The 20,436-nt window shown below is 39.9% G+C and overlaps 1 protein-coding gene across 1 annotated transcript; it reads left to right on the top strand.

Annotated features, from left to right (window-relative positions):
* Positions 1 to 10,149: 10,149 nt before the first annotated feature.
* Positions 10,150 to 12,805, top strand: LOC142371058 (peripheral myelin protein 22-like). The gene is made up of 5 exons (XM_075453650.1): positions 10,150 to 10,293; positions 11,111 to 11,200; positions 11,395 to 11,488; positions 11,584 to 11,724; positions 11,821 to 12,805. The coding sequence occupies exons 2-5, from the start codon at positions 11,123 to 11,125 to the stop codon at positions 11,976 to 11,978; spliced, it is 471 nt and encodes a 156-aa protein (XP_075309765.1). The 5' UTR covers positions 10,150 to 10,293; positions 11,111 to 11,122; the 3' UTR covers positions 11,979 to 12,805.
* The last annotated feature ends 7,631 nt before the right edge of the window (positions 12,806 to 20,436 follow it).

Raw genomic sequence — 20,436 nt, 5'->3', positions numbered from 1 at the left:
CTCTTGTTTCTCCAAACTGAATTCCCTTCTTCACATTACCATCTGTACTTACAAATCAGTCTGCATGAGCAGATTTTGGATATTTGTGTCAACTATGATATCACCACAAAATACTTAGCAGCTATTTTGAAAGGTATCTTAACTGTCACTTTGTGGGGTAAGATGATACCATGTTCAGGTTTCTGCATTTATAAAACAGTGACCACTGTTTGCATGGGTTAACCTCAGTGATTTCAGTTAATATCAGCCCTGGCACAGTCAGCCAGACAGACTCTCCATTACAGTCTATCGCCTGCGACTTTATACACAAGCTCTATTTACTGGAGGAGACACTACAACAGCTTAAAGGCTCTGGCACTTTCTCCAAATCTCCATAGCATCATAAATCAGGGCGTGTTTAGAGACAGAAAACAACACTAGTGTGAAGAATCCCAGAGCTCTATGTGGAGAGATGACTTTAAAACACTCTGCACTGGGTGTTGGTCCTCCATTAAACAACTCCGTCATCCAGTTTATGCTCCACTCCCTCTGGCCATGGCTCCCTCTGGGCTGAGCTGGAGAGTAGAGGGGGAAAGTCCTTCATCATCCTACTGGTACGGTTTCACACTCCCCATCTGAGTTTACGCAGACAATCAGAGCTGACCGACCATAGATAGATGTACTTTGTGTTTGTTTGTGCTCTGTTTTGTTAGGTTGACTTGTATTGTGTTTATTTCATTTTCTCTGGTACTTTGATGATTGAATTGAGCTAGATTTACATCGTCTCCATCAACAAAATCAGTTAGAGTTGATTTTATGACAAGATAGGTTTTTGTTGGTAAAAGAGGCTCAAATATTGGATGGATTTGGGCTTTCAAATGAACTTTGCAGAGTATACTTTGAAAAACATTTAATGTGATGAGTTACATGTGATGTAAAGGCGTGTCTGGCTTCTCAGCTCAGAAGATCCAGCTGAGCATGAGGCCATCTCCTGGATTTCCTGTCTAAGGCAACTGCCTTCTGGCACAGTATGGTAATGGCATGGTAAACCCCTCTCCACCCTCTCCATCTGTAGCTGTTTACTTTGATGGACAGCTCACTGCAATTTTCAAAGAAAGTTATTCGAATTTCATTTCAAGCGAAGCATTGGCTTATTCACACCACAGTCGTGCTGACAGCAAAAACCTCAAACTTCATGGGAGTGGAGTTTGTGTGTGTGAGCATGAATTTAGGAATGCAAGAGTGTTTACATGGATGTTTGACCTAGTTGGTGAGCAATAGCGAAGCTGGATAAAATGTGCAAAAAATCAGTGCAAAGCGGAAGATAAAGAGAATGACTGGCTAAGTAACCATTCCAATGCCTGTTTTTCACTATTCTCCTGCTGCATGCTCCAGCTGTGCTGCAGCTTTTTGGCCAGGAAGTGTTGGAGGAGGAGTGTATGGGGTGGAGGCAGGGTGAGGTCACAGTGCTGTTGGCCCCTGGGATGGGAGGATAGCTGAGAAGAGAGAGGAGACACTTGGCTCACTGTTACAGCTCTATCTATTCATTCTTAATCTTACTGTTAACTGAGCTCTTCATTGGCAACATGTGGCGTATGCAAAGCCTTCCAGCACACCACACAGTGCTGCCATTTTAAACATGATCAAACACAGACCCTCTATTTCATGTATGTACCCATGCACACACAGACATAGTGTAAGTGAGTCACCAACAGAGCCATAGTCATATTTAGAGACCACTGTGAGTGCCTGGCCCTGCATGCTTGGGATGCCTTGGGTGTGACCAGGGTGGCTTGCAGTGTGTGTGTGTGTGTGTGTGTGTGTGTGTGTGTTTTTGGGCTGCTCCAGCTGCTTGTCGTCTGCACCCATCACTTCTCGCTAAATGAGAAGAGCCAGCCAGACAGTGACACAAGCAGACACAAAACTCTCAGTAGAACACGCACGCACGCACGCACAAAGACACACACACACAGACACACACACACACACACACACACACATACAAGCAGAGGAAAGACTGTAATGGAAACGCATGCAGATAGAAAATGGAATTTCCTGGTCATGAGTAGTTTTGCTCTGAATCAGGGCATTGGTCATCTTTCAGTCTGTTCCTAATCCTTTCACACATTCAAAAGTGGAGAAACTGAGAGGCATTTCTAATCAAAGCAATATTTTTAATACATAGGCAAGTCAGAATTACCGTCACCACAGTTTCCAGTTTTCCATGAAGTTTCCAGTCATCCACTGCGCAACAAAACACTGGAGTCTGGTGATTCTTAGGACTTCTCACAGCCCACTCCCTCCTCCCACAGCCATGTGCGTGGTTTTTACAGACTGAAGCCCTAAAAACCCAACCGTGACCTCAGAGAATTAAATATTCTCCTTGGAAAACACCCACATCCCCAAGGTGGGATTTTAACTTGTCAGCTGCATTGTGATTGTATGTGTAGTTTTCCATATGTATGTGTGTGTGTAAGAAAGAGGAAAAGTGAGAGAGAAAGCAACTTTGTTTGAAACATTTCCATAAACCTGCATCTCTCGGCTGTTGAGTTGCCATAACATACTTGACATATTTACAAAATACATTAGTTTGTCATCAGAAAGAGTGACATTATGTTGTGCAGTAGTTTAGCTTTTATAAAGAGACACCCCGAAAGCTAAACTGTACACTCGGTGTAACAAGAGTCCAGGCAATTGTTTTGAAAGGACAACTTAATAATGGAAAAAAATATAAAAACAACCCCTGTTTTCAATTAGGTTTTTCCGTCCCATCCCCCCAAACTCTAAAAAAAGTGAAGAGTTCAGTCCAAGCTCCTATGCTATATTTTCTTGCCTGTGCCATATGGCCAACTATGGGATTTAATGTAACTTTTCTGACTGTGCTTTCTAAACCTCTGTTGTTAAACTTGGGAAATGGCGTGGCCATGTTTAGACTCTAGAATCTAATTTTGATTAAAAAGTGAAAGATGGAAGAAAATGTTGAGATTGATACAGTGAGTTTATGTTTTTGTTTTTTTTCCTCTTTGCAGCTTTTGGTTGTTGTTCTTGACCACACCCTACTTTCTTGTCATGAAAGGATGAAATCCATTACATAAAAGATTAACAGAACACATGTTTTTGAAACTCTCATATGGGTGGGGGAACTGACTACAGTCTCATCTGGAATGCGTAAAGCATAACAACACATCCCAACGCTTCTCATCACTCTGGATGAAGAGCGATGTTCAGCTGGGATGGGAGTGGGTGGGATTGTGCCAGAGCTATAAAAGAAAATGCTGGGGGCGATATAGATCAAGATGTTCTTTCTGTGCCTGTCTTCATATATGTGAAAAATAAGCAGCAATGAGGCCTTTTGTTTGGTTAGGTTATCTTGTTTATCTACAAGGTCTATGTTTAATGGGTATACTAGACAAATCTTTAATGATAAAAGGAGGCTGCTGGTTTGTGTATGCTCTATATTTCACATATATTATCCCAGAATCAAACAGCGTGGATGGTGCTGTTAGACATTCCCCAGATTTTTCTTTGGGGAGGTTGCAGTTTCTGAAGGAAAAAAACGCCTTTTCTGTTTGAGTTTTGAGCTGTGCTTCTTGGGTTAAGTATCCATCATTTTCAGTCCAGTTGTGCTTTCAACATCAGTGCTTTCTGTGCAAAGAAAATGTTGCTCTTAGATAGATCTTCACACTCAGCTCTGTATCTCTTATTTAATATCACTGTTCATTATCAGTTGTCACATGCAGGAGCAGAAATCCATGCAATGTGATTTAACCGGCAGTTTTGTTTTATAACTATGATGTTCAGAGCTTCTTCAAGTCAGGCAAAGTTTGTGAGGTATAATCCACCTTGGTGACAGGTGACTGCAATTGCTCTCTGCTTTAGAAAATACAAAATAAAGATGAAAAAAGTCCTATCTGCGACCGGGTAGTTGACATCTATACCTGGCAAGTGATAGATCAAAAGTCAGTTCCACATAATTTATGTTCACTGCTTTTATTACCAAAGGCTTTAACTATACATATACATATAGATTTGACTCATAACTTCGGTAGTGAGTCTGACAGAAGTGGACAAAAATAAAACAACATTTTGTTTAACACTTTGTGAGCTTTGGGAATGATTTCATCACCATCAACAAACTATTCTATCTCATCAAAGTAAAGTTTTCATGCTACGCAGTTTGCCTACATTTATACATTCCTCAGTTTTGTTTAAAAAAAATATTATTGTTTACTCCTTGCCTAGGGTGAAGTTGCCTGAACAACACAAATGGCAGAAAAGCAGCAAGTAACAGCTTTTTGCAGTAATGGTCAGGCAAAGCAGTACTTTGAGCTGAAATTTTATGTCAATATTTCTACATGCTCACAATGTTCACATGAATCTTTGGAGTACTACCGTTTCCTGGGAAAGTCTTTGCATGCCTACGCCTGCCTTTTGGAATCATAGCAACACCTTTTTTTCGCATGACATGAAACCGTCTCACACGGATAAAAAACGACATTTCTAAGGTTCCAAAAGCATTTCATGCCCGTGTTTTATTTTGCAAATTGCTTACAATGCATCAACAGTCACAAATGTGATATTGCACAATCATAACAAGTTAAAAAAAAATGCTTGTAAATAAGTAGAAGGCAGTGGACTGTGGTGTTGTACTGCAGAATCGAGCCACAGAATTTAGAAAGAGCCCCATTCAACCTATTATCCAAGGACTTTTAATTTTTTAACAACTTTATTGTCAGCTGTTGTTGGTTAAGGTTGGACATAAAAGAACACAGTCATGGTTACATACTATTAAAGATGTGATTGGGAATTTGGGAGAAGAAACATTTAAAACGCATGGTTTGGCTCAAAGATTTATACATACATGGTTACAAGTTGGCATTATGTCACATAAATGCTGCCTATAAAATGACAGCCAAAGCAGAACATTAGAATATCACAAATTATACTTCTTTATTGTGGCACTGCAACATTTTTGGACATGTGGACCATCCCATCCATTACGTGTTCTTCTGTTAGACTGTGCTGGTCTTAGATGACGCACTAGCATGCAAAAATGAAGCAGTTTCTAGCTTCATGGCCACTAAAAATACCAACATAATCATTTTCTCACAAATAATTTCTTTGAGTTCAAAGCTAAGCATTAGGGTTACTCTTGTTATGAGCGCAGGGTTGTCAAAGACAAAAACAGTCATTTGACCTCGAATCTGTGGATGCTTTTAAGTGGATATGTGGCACTGGTGGCGCTTTGCTGTCTCTGCCAGAGTTTCAGTCTGTCCTCACTTCCTTCTTCACTCCACCACTGAGAGGAGCTGTCGGTGGGTTTGGTGCAGATCTTGTGTCAGTGGCTGCTCTGGGCTGCAGTCCCGAGACTGATGCCGACTGATGAACATGTGAAACATCTCCACTCCAAACCAGGCTTTACAGGAAGGCCACAGTTTCTTTTGGCTGGGCCACTGTACAGTCACTGGGCCAGTCATTACATATGTATGCGTATCACCACATTTCCCAGCATATGATCAGAGACACCCTTCTTGAAAAACTGTAAGGAAACCAAAACACCAGAGGTACTATGGATTTCATTATCAAGATTCGTTTTCAGATACCAACAGTCAGGTGACGCATAACTTGAATCTGATCTGGACAGAGATAAAATTAAAGCTTGTTTGACAGCATACTGAAGGAAGAGCACGACTGTAATTTCTTTTTTGCTTTCGCTTTAGCCAACACTTTGCAAGCCATCTTGAGGCGTTTAATCAGCACAGCTGTTTTTCACAAAGAGCTACTAGAATTCAGTGTTAGTGTAACCATCTATCAATGTAAAACTCTCTGTGGCACCTTCTAGTTATCAAAGATGTGCTGAACCACTAACCATGGTCTTAAAACAGAAAGTAAATGAGCTCAATAATAGGTGTTATATTGGCTCATCGTGACATTTGAAATCAAAAGCTGCTCTTCTTACAACAAATACATGCCTGAGATAGAGTGCTGGGAGCCGGTTAGAGTCACCTCCTTACATTACGTAAGGCTGCTAACATTTTAAGAGAGAAAAAATTTGCTGGTACACACCTTTAAAATCTGAACAGGGAGCCTGTAAAGGAAGTGCTGCAATGTAAGCTGTCAAAAGAATCACATACACACTCCCTGGAAAAGATAGCAGCGCAGCAGGGATGAGAACACTACTGATTTAAAAAAAAAAAGGAAAAAAAGAGTAGATAGGAATGATTTCTTTTCAGGGAATTGAAGAGAATCTTAGCTGCGGATTTCAAAGGAACTGAATCTCATGACCATCAGTCTTTGAAATTCAATCTACTTGCACAGCGTGTGTCTGATGCATCTTAGATATTTAGATATCAAAGATGTGAGACCTGTGTAGAAATGAGAAATGAACAATTTCATTTGAACCTTTCTTAGTTTTTATTGCTTCACTTTAAGCCATTTTCACACTGATTCCAAGCAATAGTTTGTATACTGATCTTGCCTGTTGGGATATGTGTGCTGATGACATCGGCTCTAACAGGATGCCAGAGACTAATGATTAGCACATGTTTAGGATCACTGGGGTGCCACAATCTGTAGTGCGTCACGCCGTATGTCTCTGATTTATTTGCTTGTTGTTTTTTCACAGAGAGGGACAGACCCGTTTCTACATGGAAAGAAACAAAGCCTTCACCCTTCTTCAACATCTTGGCCCAATTTATCAGATTTTGCTCCCAGCCAATGAAGCTCTTCAGCCTTGCCACGGTTCATTCCAGAGTTTCATAGTTTAAAATGGGAGAGGGGAGACGGGGCATGTATGGCAGGGATGATCTAATGCGATCCTGCTTTACACTTGCACGACTACAAAACATTTTAGTCATAAACCCTCTCAAATAAAAGATACAGCATTGCATATTTTGGGTCTGATATTTGAAACATGTGAGTCCAGTCAATGAATCTTCTTTGTGCATACTTATGGGATGTTTCAACCAGTGTCCCCATGTGCACACAGTTTAGCTTGGTCTTGCAGTGTGTGCAGTCTTTCACCATAGCTCTGGGTCTTGAGGGCTCCTCTCATGCTCCTCCTGCATGGTCTAAGCGATGTTATCTGATAGTCACAAAGTGGCGAAACACAAACACCAGTCCAGCACCATGGGGCCAGCTCATCCCTGAGGATGGAGCAGCACAAGGAGAGCGTCACACACAGTGGAAATAAGAGAATGCATTTGCAAGAGGAATGCCCCTGTCTATGGTTTCACTGTTACACTCACTGCATCATGCATCTGACGCTGAATCCTGAATAAACCAGGCCACAGTGTAAACAGACTGAATTAACCAGCTCTATGACAAAAGGTTGAGATTCTGTGGGCTACTGGGCTACATAGTATTCACAGACATTTTTTCATCTGTGGCCCAAAGATGTCTTTTTTTTTTTGGGTTTGCTACTCCTCATAACATCTGGCCAGCAAGATGTCAGAGCTTTACTTTTTCATCTTGTTTTGATATAGAACTTCTATAGGTTAAGGGGTGTACCTTCATTCCTTTATATTCCCACATGTAAAAGAGCCTGTCATGCTGTCCTGCTAAGATATCACCCAGGCAGCCAAGCCAGGGCTGCGTCCAAAACCAAAACCTAATCCCTAATTTTCTCACTCAAAAGTTACTCCTATGCTTATTGCTGGAGATGAAGTAGTCCAAAAGTGTCATTAGGTCACTCCTGCAGGTGGAGCCCAGTGCAGCATACACCACTGAGCTTGAACTGAGGCTGACTCATTCTGTCACAATCCTCATCCCGAGTCTAAACTTGACTTTTGGTATGAGCCACAAACACAAACTTTACATAATTTGAGGTCAAAATTGGAAACAGAAACTTGGCACTCAGCTCGACCCCAGGAATTCAGATGAATTTACAGTTTTTGGTGCAAATTAAGCTAAAAACAACATATTACAATATAACTGTAAGTACATTAAAAGATTAAGATCTAAAAATACTGTCACACGAGTCACACAGCAGTATTGGACTTGCTTTGATTTCTAATTAAAAAAAATTCTAACGTGAGTCACAAGCACATAACAGTATCACTATGACGCCTATTTGGTTTGGTTTTAGGTCAGCTGTTTTGCTAGCAGTACTACTTAAACAACACTGTAACTCTTTGGCAAATTTTGGTAAACAAAGAAGAAGCTATGCAAATTTGATCGTTTAAAGTGGAAATAGCAACACTTACAAACAAAAAACATGAATAAAACAGCCAACATCCGGCTTGGCGAATCTCTAATAAAGGAGGGTGTGCCGGAGTTAAATTTCAGCTGCAGCTTCGCCACAGGAGCTCAGACTGTATATACTAGTATTTAACTGCTTCCCTGTTTGCTTTTGTAATCTTTCATTTTGAAAAGAAGAGCCGTGCGTTCTGGATAACGTCCAGTGTTCAGGCTACACTGAGAGAATGCGGTAATCAGTCCAAAAGAATGGCAGTATCTCATTGAGATCATCCTCATAATCATTCATTATAAAGACAATATGTGCTTTTTTCTGTAGATGTTCTTTCAAATCCAAGCATTGCACATTGATGTGTTTACTGCAGTCACACAGATTATTAAATGACATAAAGTAATAAAGAGAGGGTGGGGCACTGTAGCTCACTGAAATGGAGCTTCATTTGATTAAGAATGTATCACAGAGTTTACAACATCACCAGCAATGGTGTAACATAATTCATAGTGAGTTGTAAATCTTTTGTATACGTTGACAGAGGTAAACAAACCTCCCCTTTTGCTCTTCTGCTGCACATGTTCCCTCTTTGTACGCAGAAGTGCGTAAATTATTTTTCACCCCAAAGGAGTGTTTGACCACTTTGACATTTACTGTGTTGGCACCCAACCTGCTCCAGTTAAGCAGCCAGGTTCATCCTCTCACCTGGCTGCTGCCTGCACTGCTTCCTTCCTGCACCAATTACATCTTCATAAACAGCAGCACATCCAGCTGAGGGGTCGACTGCTTGTCAGAGAGCTTTTCCTCTTTGCCCCCTCCGGCTCTGCTGGGTCACAAAGCACCGCCTCACCTGGCAGCCCACAGTGAGCCTGGGCAACAGCCCACACTCTAATCCTTTGTGTGTTTACAAACACGGACCACAGGAATCTACCTGATGAGCCAAAAAACAGCGAGGGAGAGGAGGGAAAGGCACTGGCTTCTCTGTCTGCAGCAGCTGATCCCAATCACGTTTGGACTGGCTTGGTTTCAAAACAAAGCAATGTGTGCTTGTCCTTTTTGTCACTGTCGTCATTTTCGTTCTGGTTTGGTTTATAGCTTTGTCACTTGCGAGTAAATGGCCTGAGACCACATTGTAATGAGGGATGCAGAGCTGTGGCTGGCTGCGGCTGGCAATCTTTGTCACTCATCCTTAAATCTTGTTTGCGTGGAGATCCAAGCCGTTCCATCGATTTAGCATGACCAAAACATTGCACCGTGTTAACTCCCTTTGGTGCTGGACAAGCTCTCCCTTCTCTCGACAGACACAGGAGTATACAGGGGGCCTGCCTCACACATACAGGCATTCTGGGCATACCGCAAGGCCTCTAGAGGGCTGGCCCGTTCACAGGCACACACACACATACAGATTCACTACACTGGAGTTCAGCCAGCTTTTTGGGGTCAGTAGGTCTGTGGAGCCTTCTTTAGTCATGTGCAGGAATGGAAAGAGTCACCCTGAATGTTCTTGAAGTACTGTTCTTTCTTCTTTAAAAAAAAAACAGAATTACAGGTGTGAAGAAGACTGCATAATAAGATGTGTGATAATATCTCAATGGCGAACACTATGGGATGCAGGATCTGACCTTTTCTACAGGCAATACAAAGGCATAAAATGCACTAAAATCCTAAAATCTCTGTGCAGACTATCAAGATGCAGCATCTATTTTTCCTGTATTTACAATGTCATAATGTTTTTTCGTTGTTTGTTTGTTTTTTGATAGATGTTAAATGTGTGTTGCAGTACTCAAAACGCGGAAATGGGCGATGCATCTTACATTTATAAGGATTTTCTTTTTTACACAATAATTTCATGGGACAATTTCAAGTACAATCCAGACCAGAGGCAACCAGAAAGGGAGGGGGGGGGGGGGGAGCAGGCTTCTGGTGACGTGCAAGGCCTGCAGGGCGGTGTTCACAGGCGGAGAAAGAGACTGACTGGGTGTGTAAGCCACATCTGGAATAGTAGCTACAGAGAAGCAGCTACAGAGAAGGAGTAGAGAGGAATAGAGGCACCAAGGTTCTTTCCCAACGTTTCACTTTTACTTCAGCACGCCCTTTTTCACAGAAACCCTTGGCTTTGCCTTTCTGTAAGTTGGACTTAAGTGGATTTTTTATAATTCTTATTTTGTTTTAGTCGGCGAATTGATTTTATTCACTTTTTTTTTCACACGAACAACAGGACTTCTTTCCTGGACTTAAAGTCAACTTTGGATTTACTCTGATGACGCAAAAGTTAGATTATGTATCAGAAAACTGATTTCCTATTTGTTCCGTTTGTGTATCCCACTTTTGTATCCTTCTACTTGAGAAAACAAAACGGTTGAGACATGACGGTTGAGAATTACGCATGGCGGCACTTTGCTGGAATGTTTTTCCACGCAGATGGGTTGAGTTTGTTTTCCGGCAGCGTGTATTGGGCGGTCGTGAATCAAAAACATATGTGTTTTTTTACGTCGACAATTTTCACTGCGAAGCTTTGAAAGATTTGTCTAACTTAGGCTACCTTGCAAACAGCGCCTATATATTAACGAGTATTTAGATAGTTTGGATATTAGAATATCTCAAAGGTTCAGTGTCGTGCTTTAACTTGAAAATGCACATAGGTGCATTATTGCAGCCTGACTTGAAACTCAACATTGAGCATTCGTGCACCACCAGGAACAAATGATAGTTCCTTTTTCTTTTTTTCTTTTCTTTTCTCTTTTTTTTTTTTTTTTTTTTGCATGTTTGAATGTAAGAGGACACTTTCCAATTGAAGTAAACATTGCGGTTGGTGCAGAAGTTAGAAAATAGCGCCATCTGGTGTCGAGATGATCCGATTCCGTGCTGCACTATCATATGAGGATGGTCGTGATGGTAAATCCCTGTATATTGACTTTATTCTTCCATTATGTACCCGTCTAGATCTACTTGAAAATGCTGCTCATCCTGCTTGGAGTGCTAGTCTTGCACCTTATCATTCTCATTCTTCTCATTGTGTCAACAGCAGCCAGTGTAAGTAACTTTTTTCTTTCAGTTCAATTTCAAAACACAGAAAAATTCAGAATGTAGAGTGGGGTGTGGTGTGGATAAGTTGGCACAGACTGCATTTACTTTATTGTGTCATTTGTTTTGGTTTTCTATAGTGCTCATGTTCAAACATGAACTTTGTGTATTTCAATGGCTGTGTGTGTTGTTGTGTTTTTCAGACCTGGTCTGTGGGTGGAGGTAAGAGTACAGATCTGTGGTACAGTTGCTTGACAACTAATGGAGGGTACCACTGCAAGCCAGCCAGCAATGAAGGTTAGTCTGCATTCAAGAAAAACAAAATATATGTGCTTTCCTTTTGTGTGGGAAATGATGGAGTTTAAATTCCATTCTTCGGGCCTATCTTCTAGACTGGATCCAAGCAGTGCAAGCCCTCATGATCCTGTCCCTGCTCTTTTGCTTCTGCTCCCTCATTGCGTTTGTGTATCAGCTATTCAAACTGGTGAAGGGCGGACGCTTCTTCTTCACCGCCATTTTCCAGATCTTGGCCAGTGAGTATGATTGACTTCATCACTGAAGGGTCACACCCTGATAGGAAGCAGGCTAAGCTGTAGCGTCATCTCCATCTGTCTTCTTGTGTTTCTTAGGTGTGTTTGTGATGTGTGGTGCAATCATCTACACTGTGATGAGCCCGGATAATGGTCCCGACACACAATTTGGCTACGCCTACGTGCTGGCCTGGGTGGCTTTCCCTCTCTGTCTCATCAGCGGGCTCATTTATATCGTCTTGAGGAAGAAAGAATGAGAGCGGGAGAAGAGGGGGGGTAGTTAGGAGACCCCTAACCACAACATCGCACTGTGCCTACTGCCCACAGACCATAGACTGACATCCCAACAATACTGTACTTCAGTATCCAATAACTTCCCACCACATCCTGAAACAATCACAACTTTTTATTCCGTGAAATTTAGCAATGGCTAATTTTCACTACACCTCTTTCCAGTGGTGCCAGAGTGTTTTTCAATGTATTTAGAAACATTTCGGTAACAGATTTACTTCCCAACATCAAACAAATCCATTGTGTTTGATAAGATAGCATTCCTGCCTCTACTCAGTACAAAGATGTACATAGTGTCTGTGGTTTTTAGACATATTTATAACATTTTTTACATACATTGTGTACATAGTGTTGTCAAGTTAACATTGTCATGCTCATTCACGTGATAGAGTGTGTCTCTCACAAATCATGCAGCTGTACCAAAGAGATGTCGCTTCAATTTCCGTAGTATCAACCTTTTTTCATTTTTCTATTCCTTTTTTCTGTGTCAAAATGCTTATAAATGATGTGCCTTACTTATGTGTGTTTGTATTGAAGGAAGTGATAAGGTCTCAGAAAAAAAATGGTGTTGATAAACCAATGAAGTTTTCTGAATTATCACTGTATTTGATAATCCAAATAAAAATGTTTTGCATTTTGTAATATTAAAAATGGTGCTTTTTTTCCCCCCTAAAACCTGCTATTCTTGAAATGTGTACCCTGTGTGTTGCAAGTGTGTCATGTCCTGTAATTAATTTGCTTTGTACAAACTCAACTTTTTTGTCAGTATTATGAATAAACTTTTTGAAAATAAGTCTGCTCACTTATATTACACTTATACTTATATTCTTCCACACCACTTTCACTGACAAAGTCTTATACTGAACGCCCATTTTTTTTGTTGCAGCTGATATACTGATTCCTTTTTTCTTGCTTTGTTGTCTTGCTCTCGACTTGCCCTATTTAGATCATAGAAAACAGAGAACGCCACAATGTTTGTTGTTGTATACGTTTTCACCACTTGGTGGAGCTTTGACAAAAAGTAAAGATTCAGTGTCATAGTGATAAACCACCACTAGAAAACTTGTTCTTATATATAAATATGTATGTGTTTGTATTGATATACATATCAGTATTTGATTACATACTGTATCAATTCTGAAAACTATAGGCAATGCAAGGCAAGTTTATTTGTATAGCACAATTCAACTACAAGGCGATTCAAAGTGCTTTACAGAGACATTAAAACAGTGGAAATAAAAAGCATGATTTAAATTTTAAACAAAAAAGAAAGAAATAAGAACAATAGATAAAATCAGTAGTTAAAATGTGATTAAGTTTTTAAACTCAAGCTTCAGATTTGGATCTTTATTATGTAATCATGCTAAATAATAGCATGATTAAAAATATCTAGTTAAAATCATGCTCATGAACACATTAACCTCTATTTAGATTACTTTTCCGCATTGCTGCCAATAAATAAGCATCTTGTACCTTTGTTCTTTATGGACTCTGCAGCATTTTGAACAACTTTTAAAAACCAAACAGCACCACCTGGCAACATTTTGAGGACAAGCATATCAACAGCTGGAAACTTGGCACCTTATCTTCAGACAGTATTTCAGCATAGACAGAATAATACAGTTAAATGTGGGTGAAAAAAAAATATTCTCAACAGCATCTCTATTCGCTGCTTCTCGTGAAACACAGATTTTGTAGTTTGCTGCTTAATCTTCTCCAGCAGATTCTTCTTACCAAATCATATTTATCGCATGCTTTAAGTTCCAGGTTCCCAATTATGATGTGTCAATCCAAGCGTGATTCTGCATCACTGATGTTGATGTACCAATGAGTAGAATTCTATTGAATGTTTATTTCATTCATTCAGGAATCCATTCATGAATTGTTGTATTTGCTTGATTGTACACATCTCAAGAAGGACCTTGTCAACATGCTGCATGGTCTCCTTCAAGTCTACACCACATCTTTTACAGCATGAAGCAGTTAAGCTGTCAACAGATTAATGGTTATGGGGGAGGGAGATATTTAGTGGATTGCCTGTATTTCCACTAGGTGGTGACTGCAGCACACTTTTGCTGCTGTTTTGGCTACTCTTTGAGGAGTTTCTAAAAACACAAACAAACCTTATCGTTGCAGTTTGGTGTATCATATATTTCTGTTCCTCGAATTATGGGGAAGATGGCTGTTTAAAACATATTAAATACTGGTGTAACATGACACTAATCTTATCTCAAGATTTCTCACAAGTGCACTGAAATGGGTTACTGGCTCGGTTCTAAAGAAGTTTAGAACTCTTACACTTAACATCATACTCTGCCAAAATGTTCAAAGCCTAATCAACTGTAAAATAATTCCTGAGCTTTCAGATATTCATCTTGTTCTGATCCAATATGGTAGATTGTTATCGTGTGGTTATTTGATCAATAGCAGACACGAAAAGCAAAGCCTGCAGAGATCAAAGATTGCTTTCAGGAGGTCTGTAACTCAGATTGAAATCATCTGGAAAAAGAGTTTAGAACATATTATTTCAAATGAGAGGTGTTTCAGGAGGTCCCACATTTTCAGTAATAATTAGTCAAGGCCCAAGGTACATCGACCCTTCAGCAGTTCTTTTGTACCTTGATGGTCACTTGAAAATGCACTGTTGGTTCATAAACAACACTAGCGCCATTGTTAAGATCGTGAAACATTCAGGGCTTGGATCAGCACAGAAATCATTGGATTTTCATAGGTTAGTTCAGTCATTTTCTGAGCTTTGCAAGTCATTTCCACTAGCTTGCTGTTACAGCATTTAATAAAGCATTCATCTTTATCATTTTTAACAACATGAGTAAAACACTAAAAGAAATGTCGACTTGACATCTTTGTCCATCCGTGTCCTTCAAAATTGACATTTTCCAACTTTTTGTTGGGAAAGAAACCTCTCATGCTCTTAAATAATGGCTTGAGATTCTCTCTGGTATTTTTGAGGTGTGATGTCACCAAATAAACTGTATCTATTTCTGAGCAGGTCTTCAAGTGTCTTCACATAGCTTACGCTATCTTCTCTCTGTTTCCTCAAAGCACACGCAAATCAGCTGTAAAGCTTCCAACCCACAATTAGTCAAGAATGGCTCCTTTGGTCTTTTATGTAAAAAATTCTGGCGGTCTACCCTTCCGAAACTGTAGGGGTTGCTCTGCAAATTCACATATGACGTAAAAATATCTTGTGAACATGTTAGGAAGGTTAAAACTGAATTCTCATGAGTGGTGCACTTTGAATTTACCTACTAATGTTTTAGAATTACTGCTCCTGGTATGTGACAAGGATTGCTTTCAAAATTTTACAAACAATATTTATTCTGTTTTTTTCCTATATTTTTTCTTTCTTTTTACCGTTTCACCTGTGTCTGATCCATCTGTTACACAATTTATTTCCTCTTGTCAACTAGCTTTCTTCTCATTTCTGTTGTCCTGATCATAGTGAGATTGCAGTTTTAGACAAAATCTGATAAAGTTTACCTTTTCAATCTGATCATTAGGTTAGATCCAAAAAAACATTATTCATTATTTGATTTTATGCGTGCTAAGGTGTTACCAAATATGTCAATACAACAACAGGTCTAGGAAAATACATTTCAAGATGGAGGCTTACAGCTGTATTGAACTGGCCCTTGATCCAAAATTTTTAACATGTTTATTTTACAGTTAATGATATGACATCCAATGAAAATATCTAAGCTTATTTCAGTAGAAGACAAAGCCTTCATAGTTTTGGAGAATTTGGATCCTCCCCCTGTTGTCGAAGTGGTTTAGTGTATCTGCCAGTGGCCCACAGACACAGCTCTTTCTCCCTTAATTTATGCTTTGACATCCGACTGACATAGTGGCAAACACTTTTTCTTACATGTAATGCCTCTGGGAAACAAAACTGTAAAATCTACACGGTTAAAGATGCACCATCCTTGTACTGAGACCTGTTAATCATTACTGATTAACATGCTGGTGACACCAAAAATGGAAAGATTTTTGTAAGAATTCAAGGAAAGCTACGGACGAGTGAATGCAAACCTTTTGAGAAATGCACCGACTTTTTATACAACTCCCTTCTTGCCACTTTCTGACTGAAATGTCTGTCCATGTCTTTTCTAATTTTATTTATTTATTTTGCTGCGTACCAGTGGACACCAAAGTGAAAGTTTTTGATAGATCTTATAACTCACCGCAATCTGTGCAAACATTTCTATGTAATTGTCTGTATACCTGTCTAAGGATATGCTAGTAAATATAATTCTTCACACACACACATTCCACAGCCAAGGCAACAAGTGTACAGTTTATAAAAACAAGTAGTTATGGCTGCTGAACATGCAGATGGGGGATTAACATATTTTTCTAAGATATGATGGATCAAAGAGTTCTTCATAACTTTGTCAGTACCAACACAAAAGAGAGGCCAGTTAATGCCGGTCTGTTAAAAGTCCCTGGGCATATAGATAACATATTGAGGATGTCAAGAAAACTCTGGAGGCCCATAATGGCCTCACTGCTCCATTTGAAATGTAGTTAACCTTAAGGGTTATTTATCACTGTGAGGGTCACAAAGGGGCACTTAGTATTTACTGCAGGACATGCAGGATAGAGAAGAGGGGATAGGGAGGAAGCTACCCTTATCACCATCCACTGGGTGCTGTGGTAGCTGTATACATACATCAGCACTGTTGCTGCTTGATAAAGACCAGCATATTTCACCCACATGCCTGGCTGCCCTTAGAGTTAAATTGTTAAACAGCAGTCACGGACATTTATGTGCTGGCAGCCAAGTGTTTTCTTGGTATCCCAGGAACACACCAGAATCATTTCCATAAGTCTACGGTTGGGAATTTTTCTGGAAGGGCAGTAATGGTCGTGAAGCAGAACTTACAATGGGCTGAGCCAGCTGATGAGTCCCTGAATGGGACATGGAGGACTTCAGAAGTAGCTGCACCCCTCCTTTTTTCTTTCTCTTTGGATTTGTTGCCGTTTTTTATTTGGGGTGTTTGTCTCCCGGAACAAACCCTGGAGCCTTCAGATGTAGCTAAACGATAGAGCAAATGGGCAGACCCAGTTTATTCAAAGCTGATTTCATCACGCCCATAAATCTTAGAGAAATCAAAGCCCATCTGATGCCCTCCCCTCTTCTCACTCTTTGTCTTGCTAATACACATTAGAGTGCGGCTGGCTGCCCACTTTGACGGCAGCCCGCACTGTCTGGGCAAAGCTGCAGATGTGGAACCTGGGAGCACCTTTGACCCATGACCCCTGCCGTTACATCCTGCCTACAGACCCTCACCATGCACAGGAATCCCCCAGCGCCACTTTCTGCCTTAGAAACCAGACAAGGACAGAAAAATTTATTTTAAATGTGATTTACCTCTTTACATGAAGAGGTTCCTGATTCCCACACAGATAAAAGCTTATTGCCACAAATGGCTGCACGGGTCTACTCATACACCCACCCACACAAATGGAAACAGCTTACCCGCAAGCACACTTCTACATAACATAAATGCATTTCATCTCAATAACTCATCACTCGCTCTCTTTACAGCCTCCTTTCCTGCAGCGGTCAGCTGTCGGAGATAGCAAAAGCAGTTGAAGGCAGCAAAACAAGAGGGATTGAAAGCAAAACTTTAGTAAATTTTATATGTGCTTTACATTTTAGTGAGATTTCAGTCATAATATCATTGTTACCATTATATACCAGTTGCTGAGGAAGAATTAAGATAGTTTTATGGAAAAAAAATTATTCTTATTCACAATAAAACATGTGAATATGCTAAAAAGTGATATCAATATCAGCTTCCTGTTTTTGTTTCTATTATTCATCTTTATCTTTTCAGCTTTGTCTTTCTGTAATCCATAAAACTGAAGAGCTGTGTGGCTGCTAGCTAGCAACAAAGACATTCTAATTTATCGCTGGTAGCAAACAAGTATCTATATTGGTGTGACGAGGCTACTCAGGCAAACATTTCTCATTTAATTATACAACAGCAACTTGGAAGGATCCTTGTAGCTCTCAAGCCCGAGCAAAGCTCCTCCAAATTAGAGAGCAGTGACAGTGCTGAGATACATCACTGTAGGAATACATGAAGCAGCGGTTACACCACTGCTGAACCATTTATGTGCTTCACATGGGCTTCCCACATTTGAGTTGGAGATGAATATATGCGGATAATTTTAGAGCGCTTGTAAGAACTCGCACATATGAGGATGATTAGACACAAAGTGGCACAAAAGTTATTTGAAGCCATAGTACAGTTGAGAGCATCTGGTGTTCAGCCCTGAAATAAACTATAAGTTCTCACATTCTGTTTAGAATATAACCTAGTCCAAAATCTAGATATATAAAGTATTTATGCAGTCTTTTTTGCACTTTTTGGGAGAGCACCAGAAAAACACTGAAATAATACACATGGTGACTGGAAGTCGTGGATCCAATTGCATCAGTTCATCAGTCAATGGACTAAATAAGCCTCCGGACGTGATATCTGCTGGCAGATCAAGTGAAGGATGGTGGTCGTGGCCTAATCGGGTGGGTCAAACTGAAGTAGCTGTGTTATTTCAACCTCAGTGACCCTGTCCAGCGGCCTCATTCTCCATAGTGGACTTCAGAGTAGATGGGGATTTGATCAGACCCAGTTTGAGGTGTTTGGAGTGGGTGTCTTTGTTTGTCTTCCCAGACTGAACGCCCTTCTCACCAGTGACTGATAATTAGAGTCCTGGTGGCTGCTGAAGTATGGAGTAAGGAAAGCTCAAATTACACCTTTAGCAAACAGTCCACAGCCCAAAGTTCACAAAAAAGGTGGATGGGTTGTTGCTTACACCAGCTATAAGTGTGATACTGACATATACACACAGGTAGGCCCAGGGGTTGCCAGTACTCAAACTTATGCGGAATGATGCATCAGATGCATTAAGATGTGTAACACAGAGACTGTGTACGAGAATGGACAGAGCAAACACCACTTTTTGAGCAAGCTTCTCTTTTGCAGCAATATGTTACATGTTTTTTTATAAGTCTGGAAAGTGTCATTTGATTTGCAGTCTTTTGATATTGTCATGTTACAAGGTCAGCTTCATCCCAAGTTCACACTTGATCAGTAGTTTGATGTAATCTATGTCGCTGTAAGGAATTGAGTCAGGAAAATCTAGTGATTGTACAATTCTTTAGATTTTTTTGTGAAACTCAAAATTGTATGTGTTTTGCACCAGTGTCGGCATTCAATGTTTTGTTCTGATTATCATTAATTATCTATTAATCATACCGTAAGAATTTAATTTCTCTTTTGTCATGCATGAGTAGAGATTTCAACTTAATTGAATTGAATTGAATTGAATTGAATTGTTGCTATGCAGCAGCTGAAAACATTTTAATGGACAGGTCCACCTCTTCCATCCTATGAATTACAACCTGTGTTACTGTCTGAGTCAATCTCTTCTCTGCAAGAGTAAGAATTTTCAAGAGGACTGACAGTAGCTCTATGGCTATTTTATTTGATATGATATATTTCATGTCAGAAGATAGAAAGTCAGAATGGATTAATCCACATCTGCAAATTCAGGTCTGAAAATGTATGAGTAAGAAACACCAATTAGGTGATAAAAAGTGTTGCTGTGATAGAGACTAGAAAATGTAAGCATCACGAAGGCCTGGAAATGCTGTTAAAGCTGCTGGCATAAGCCTATAAACACTGGTTGTAAGAAGTTAGTCTAAATATTGTTATCCCATAGTTATTTCTGTCAGTGAGGTTGTTTAGACACCTTAACAAAGAGACAGAAAGAGAGGTTCACCAGAGAGAAATCTCTGCACAGAGACCCCTGGTTCAGATGGGGTTAATAGGCTCTCCTACATGTCTGCCTAGTGCAAATATTGACAGTTACTCCATCCTCTTGCCTAATGACCTGGTCCATGTCGGATCTCTCCTCTCTCATGTTGCTTGCAGTGAAAAAGAGCTCAAACAGCTGCTCTGTGATTACTTACTTGGACATTGAGACAATCCAGAGTAGTTTGAATGCACTGACACCCATATTTTTTAATGATTTTTCAGGCTGTTGATGGCAGAAATAGGAGTTTTGAAAGTTTTCCTGTCTCATGTCTGCTTTGCAGTTTTACATGAAAATAAAAAAAGAAAGGAAAATCAGAGGAAAAGGATGCAAATCCTATTAACTACTGAAGAATCATTTGTGAACAATTTGATATTAATGAGGAATGTGTGAATTTGTCTGCTATACATATTTTTTCTCTTGAAATCAAATCTGGAGAAGAACATTAACTAATTATAGGAATTATGTTATCTCAGTTTTTACCACTACAAAATTTGGTTACAGGTCAAACTTTGAAACATTTAAAGAAGAAGTTGATATGAAACATGGAATCCAAACAAAGATACGAAATGCTATTGT

Source organism: Odontesthes bonariensis, chromosome 21 (genome assembly GCF_027942865.1).
Source record: "Odontesthes bonariensis isolate fOdoBon6 chromosome 21, fOdoBon6.hap1, whole genome shotgun sequence".
In the NCBI taxonomy this organism is placed as follows: Eukaryota; Metazoa; Chordata; class Actinopteri; order Atheriniformes; family Atherinopsidae; genus Odontesthes; species Odontesthes bonariensis.
The sequence above is the reverse complement of the archived record's forward strand: the minus strand, read 5'-3'. Positions and strand labels throughout refer to the sequence as shown.

Excerpts from the sequence above, each read along its gene's own strand:
- LOC142371058 (XM_075453650.1), top strand. The coding sequence starts at position 11,123 with ATGCTGCTCATCCTGCTTGGAGTGCTAGTCTTGCACCTTATCATTCTC. Across the intron at positions 11,201-11,394 it reads TTGTGTCAACAGCAGCCAGT|ACCTGGTCTGTGGGTGGAGG; the intron begins GTAAGTAACTTT and ends TGTGTTTTTCAG. Across the intron at positions 11,489-11,583 it reads CAAGCCAGCCAGCAATGAAG|ACTGGATCCAAGCAGTGCAA; the intron begins GTTAGTCTGCAT and ends CCTATCTTCTAG.